Source organism: Sinocyclocheilus anshuiensis, unplaced genomic scaffold (assembly GCF_001515605.1).
Source record: "Sinocyclocheilus anshuiensis isolate Anshui unplaced genomic scaffold, SAMN03320099.WGS_v1.1 scaffold238, whole genome shotgun sequence".
Lineage (NCBI taxonomy): Eukaryota > Metazoa > Chordata > Actinopteri > Cypriniformes > Cyprinidae > Sinocyclocheilus > Sinocyclocheilus anshuiensis.
Genome location: NW_015547674.1, coordinates 635,831 through 639,793, shown reverse-complemented (window position 1 = coordinate 639,793; position 3,963 = coordinate 635,831). Strand labels below are relative to the sequence as shown.

General features: G+C 38.6%; 1 protein-coding gene across 2 annotated transcripts in view; it reads left to right on the top strand.

Moving 5' to 3' along the window:
• The window catches only part of LOC107702936 (LIM domain-containing protein A), an 11,003-nt gene extending 8,727 nt beyond the window's left edge, over positions 1 to 2,276 (top strand). The window contains exon 9 of one of the 2 annotated variants that reach the window (XM_016505385.1): positions 522 to 2,276. In XM_016505385.1, coding sequence (XP_016360871.1) covers positions 522 to 1,265 — 744 coding nt within the window. In that variant the 3' untranslated portion in view covers positions 1,266 to 2,276. The remainder of the gene's footprint in view (positions 1 to 521) is intronic. The other variant, XM_016505383.1, reaches the window with a different exon arrangement.
• The last annotated feature ends 1,687 nt before the right edge of the window (positions 2,277 to 3,963 follow it).

Here is a 3,963-nt window from a genome sequence, read left to right as displayed (position 1 = left end):
TTTACTTAATATCCTAATGATTTTTGGCATAAAAGAAAAATGTATAATTTTGACCCATACAATGTATTGTTGGCTATTGCTACAAATATACCCCAGCGACTTAACACTGCTTTTGTGCTGCAGGGACACACACATATATATATATATATATAATATAGTTAAATTATACCATTTTCAGGTTTCATTTTTTGATTGTAAATATACTCTATGTATTCAGCAGACGCTTTATCCAAAGTGACGTACAAGAGAGGAACAAAAGCAATACATCAAAAAGCCCACAATATTCGTCATATAAAATTCCAGACAACTAGATTAGGAATCACTCTAGAGAAGAGGAAGAATGCAGATACTTCTATCATTTCCCGAGAATGACTCTTCTGTGGAAATGTTCCTTACAGCATTTCGTCTTATGATTCAAATGTATTGTGCTACGTACAATAATTAGTTCATTCATGCTTTTTCCAAATATGTGTCCATTCAGAACGAGCTGGCTTGATTTAATGACGCTCCTGTATTCTCAGGTCACATCAATGCTACAGGATGCCCTGGTGAAGCATCTGAAGTCTGACGATCCCATAACTCCACTTCCACTCGCACCTCCTCCAGCTCCGTTCATGGACAGCGACCGTTATGAGAAAGCCTCCATGCATGCCGATGACCAGTCGCTGGGAACCCTCCCAGAGGAGGAGGAATCCGACTGGTCAGAAATGGGAGAGGAGGCTCTAGACTCGGACCCGAGGGGGAGTCGTGGAAGTGCAGTGTATTTCCAGTGGCAGCAGAGGCAAGGCGGCTGGGGACTGATGGACACGGAGAACGAGTCTGGAGGCGAGGAGAGCAAATGTCATCAAGCTCACCACGGCCTACAGATACCACATCTCAAGTTCACCGTCCACCCCGAAACCCTGCCGGTTCCCATCGAGGATGCCAGCCTGGCCCGCTTCAAGCAGAGTCTCGGAGGTCCAGCATGCGACGTGTACCGGATCACAGAGGTGCACAACCTGGGCTCCCCCATTCGCATGCTGTCCTCTAGCCTGGAGGAGATCCACTCCATCCGGCTTCTGAAGCAGCAGCAGGATCATCACAGCCAGCTGAGGAGCAATAAATCCATGATGGACCTGCACCTGTCACAGTCTGGCTCGCACGCAGACGAGGTTGTGTGTAACTGGAGAGAAGCTGGAGAGGACAGAAGCGGGATGCTTGGTCTGGAGTCTGCTCAGAAAATGCTCGACCACTTTATTCACGATGGGGAGAGCACACACCTGTGATTAACGGGGAATGCTCGTTATATGTCAAAAATATTAGTGATGAAGTACAGGCTAACCATCTTGGCAACTTGCATTTTATCACTGATGCAAGAAAGAAAACAGAGAGGGGAAATCATAACGTGCTTATTTTGAATTAAAGATAAATTTGTCCTAATTTAATTTTTAATGTTATGGAAAATCTTTGCAATCTTTCACCAACATGTAGTAACTTGCTCTGCCTCTAAACAACGTCTTTCACTGGCATCACTTCACTTCATCAATCATAGCCAAATAGCTATAGTTTTAGGCTACTCTATAGAAGAAACCGTATGATATTTAATGTAGCGGTTTAATGCTGGTTGATGCTTGTTAGGAAAAAAATAGATTTGAAAAAAAAAAAAGTCTGTAAAATGGTCGGTTCTGTTCAGGATCATAGTGAAAGATATTTGTCTCCCGGGACACAAGATGATCTCATAGTTTTTATGTAGTTCTTGGGTTTGGTATAAAGACAAAACACTGCTATTTTCATCAAATAATGAACAAAAGCTACTAAAACCGGCTCATTAGATATTTATTCATGTTTATTTAATATTCATTTGAATTCTAATGCCGCACATGCTAATGTGTGTTTAATTCTTCTAATACTATTACTTCTTCATTTTACTCTTTACAGTATTTCTATATTAGCTTTAAAAGACTATATATATCTTCATGTGTAGTTTTTTATTTATTTGTGAAAGATTATAGGAAAAAACATTAGCCGTGTGATATATATACGTAGTTCATCCCATATGTTTTCTCACTAGAAAAATGTGAATGCACATTTAAAATGTAATAATTGTCTATCTGTATGTAATAAATGTGGTTATGCGGATGACAGTTTAATAGAAGATTACAGAAAAAGCACATTGCATTCTTTTGACAAACTCAGGATGCTGTAGAATGTCATGTTGATTTTGAATTATTATTATTATTAATTTTAGTGGTACGCCAGCTTGTGCAATGCATCTTTCTTGCTGTTGACGTTTGTATTAATGTCTGTAATTATTTGCATGTTAATATAAATAAAAGTAGAACAAACATTAATGCTGGAAGTTTCTTATCTTGAAAAGAGTAAATAGTCATTTTAATGTGCATTACATGTAATACAGTTTCACCTGATTTCTTGATTAAATACCTGATAATTAAGATACAGTGAAAGATAAATCCATAACTAATGGAAAAGAAAGCTGAAATACATCTATTATGTAGTCTGAGGCAGTCAGTCATTAATTTTTGTTTTAACACTTTTATATTACCCTGCAGTGTAAACAACATAAATTATAAAAAGTAAAAATGTAACATGCAGTCTCCCAATTAATATGAAGTCATCGAAGCTGCATCCATAAAATTAAAAACTATAATGTTGTTTAAAATAATAAACTTACAGAACATGGAGTGTAGCATGTCACAGCACGGAACATCAAATAATTCACATCACTACAAATATTTAATGTCAGATAAAACTGACATTAAATCAAAAGCCAATGGCATCTCAGCAAAAGTTCAAAAACACAGGTATTTTAGATCCATCACATGTAACGTGTAACCAAAGGTCTGCAAAAAAGACTATTCAGTGAAAAAGCTGAGAAAATAAAACAATGACTTCATATTATATTACATTATTCTAAAAAAAAAAAAAAGGTCTTAAGGTTCCCATAAATGTTGAATCCTTTATTTTTATTTGCATTGATGCATCCTTCCTATATAATATATCAAAACTTAATTTTTGATTAGTAATATGCATTGCTAAGAACTTAATTTGAACAACTTTAAAGATGATTTTCTCAATATTTAGATTTTTTTTGCACCCTCAGATTCCAGATTTTCAAATAGTTGTATCTCAGCCAAATATTATCCTATCCTAACAAACCATACATCAATGGAAAGCTTATTTATTCAGCTTTCAGATGATGCATAAATCTCAATTTCACAAAATTGACACTTAAGACTGGTTTTGTGCTCCAGGGTCACATTTAAACACAAGAACAGGATTTAAAATGAATTACGGCTGCTCTCATGGCTCAGTGAACTGATTCTCTTCACTTCTGAACCGAGAGACGCTCTAGAACCACACTGAGCTTTGAAGGAAGGCGAAGGCCCTCATCATTTCTACAAAGTCTAGCACCTATCAGCTTCATAGGCAGCTTTAAGCACCCCGGCTGTCTCAGTCCTTCCAGCTTCTCTTGCTTGTCGTTATTCATCATCTTTATCCTCCACCTGCGTGACGCAAGGCAGCGATGCAGCACTGGCTTTGCTGAGCAGACAGTGGCCTTGTTTCTCATTGGAGAGGGCCGTTGTAATAGGATAGTTTAGGGATTACAGGTAAGACGCCCAAGACCTCTAACTTTGGCCAGATGCAGTGTGTCTCACCAGCTATGGGCATGGAGGTTCACCACTGAGGGGACACTACGGGGGGATCACCACCAAACAACCCGGACTGACCTCTGCTAAAGGACTACAACATACAGAACAGCGGCTGCGTTGTTGTTCGGATGAAATCGATTCGATCTCGTATTCTGACAAAGAAAGGGAACTTCACGGATTACACAGAGTTAGCTGTTGTTGCACAGATCCTCTGAAGCTCCAGCAGTTCCAGCTCCTCTTTCAGAGAGTGCACCGTTTGAACACTTCTGTGTGTTTTCACACTCTTCCAGCCTTCCTTTCTCTCAGGTTTACA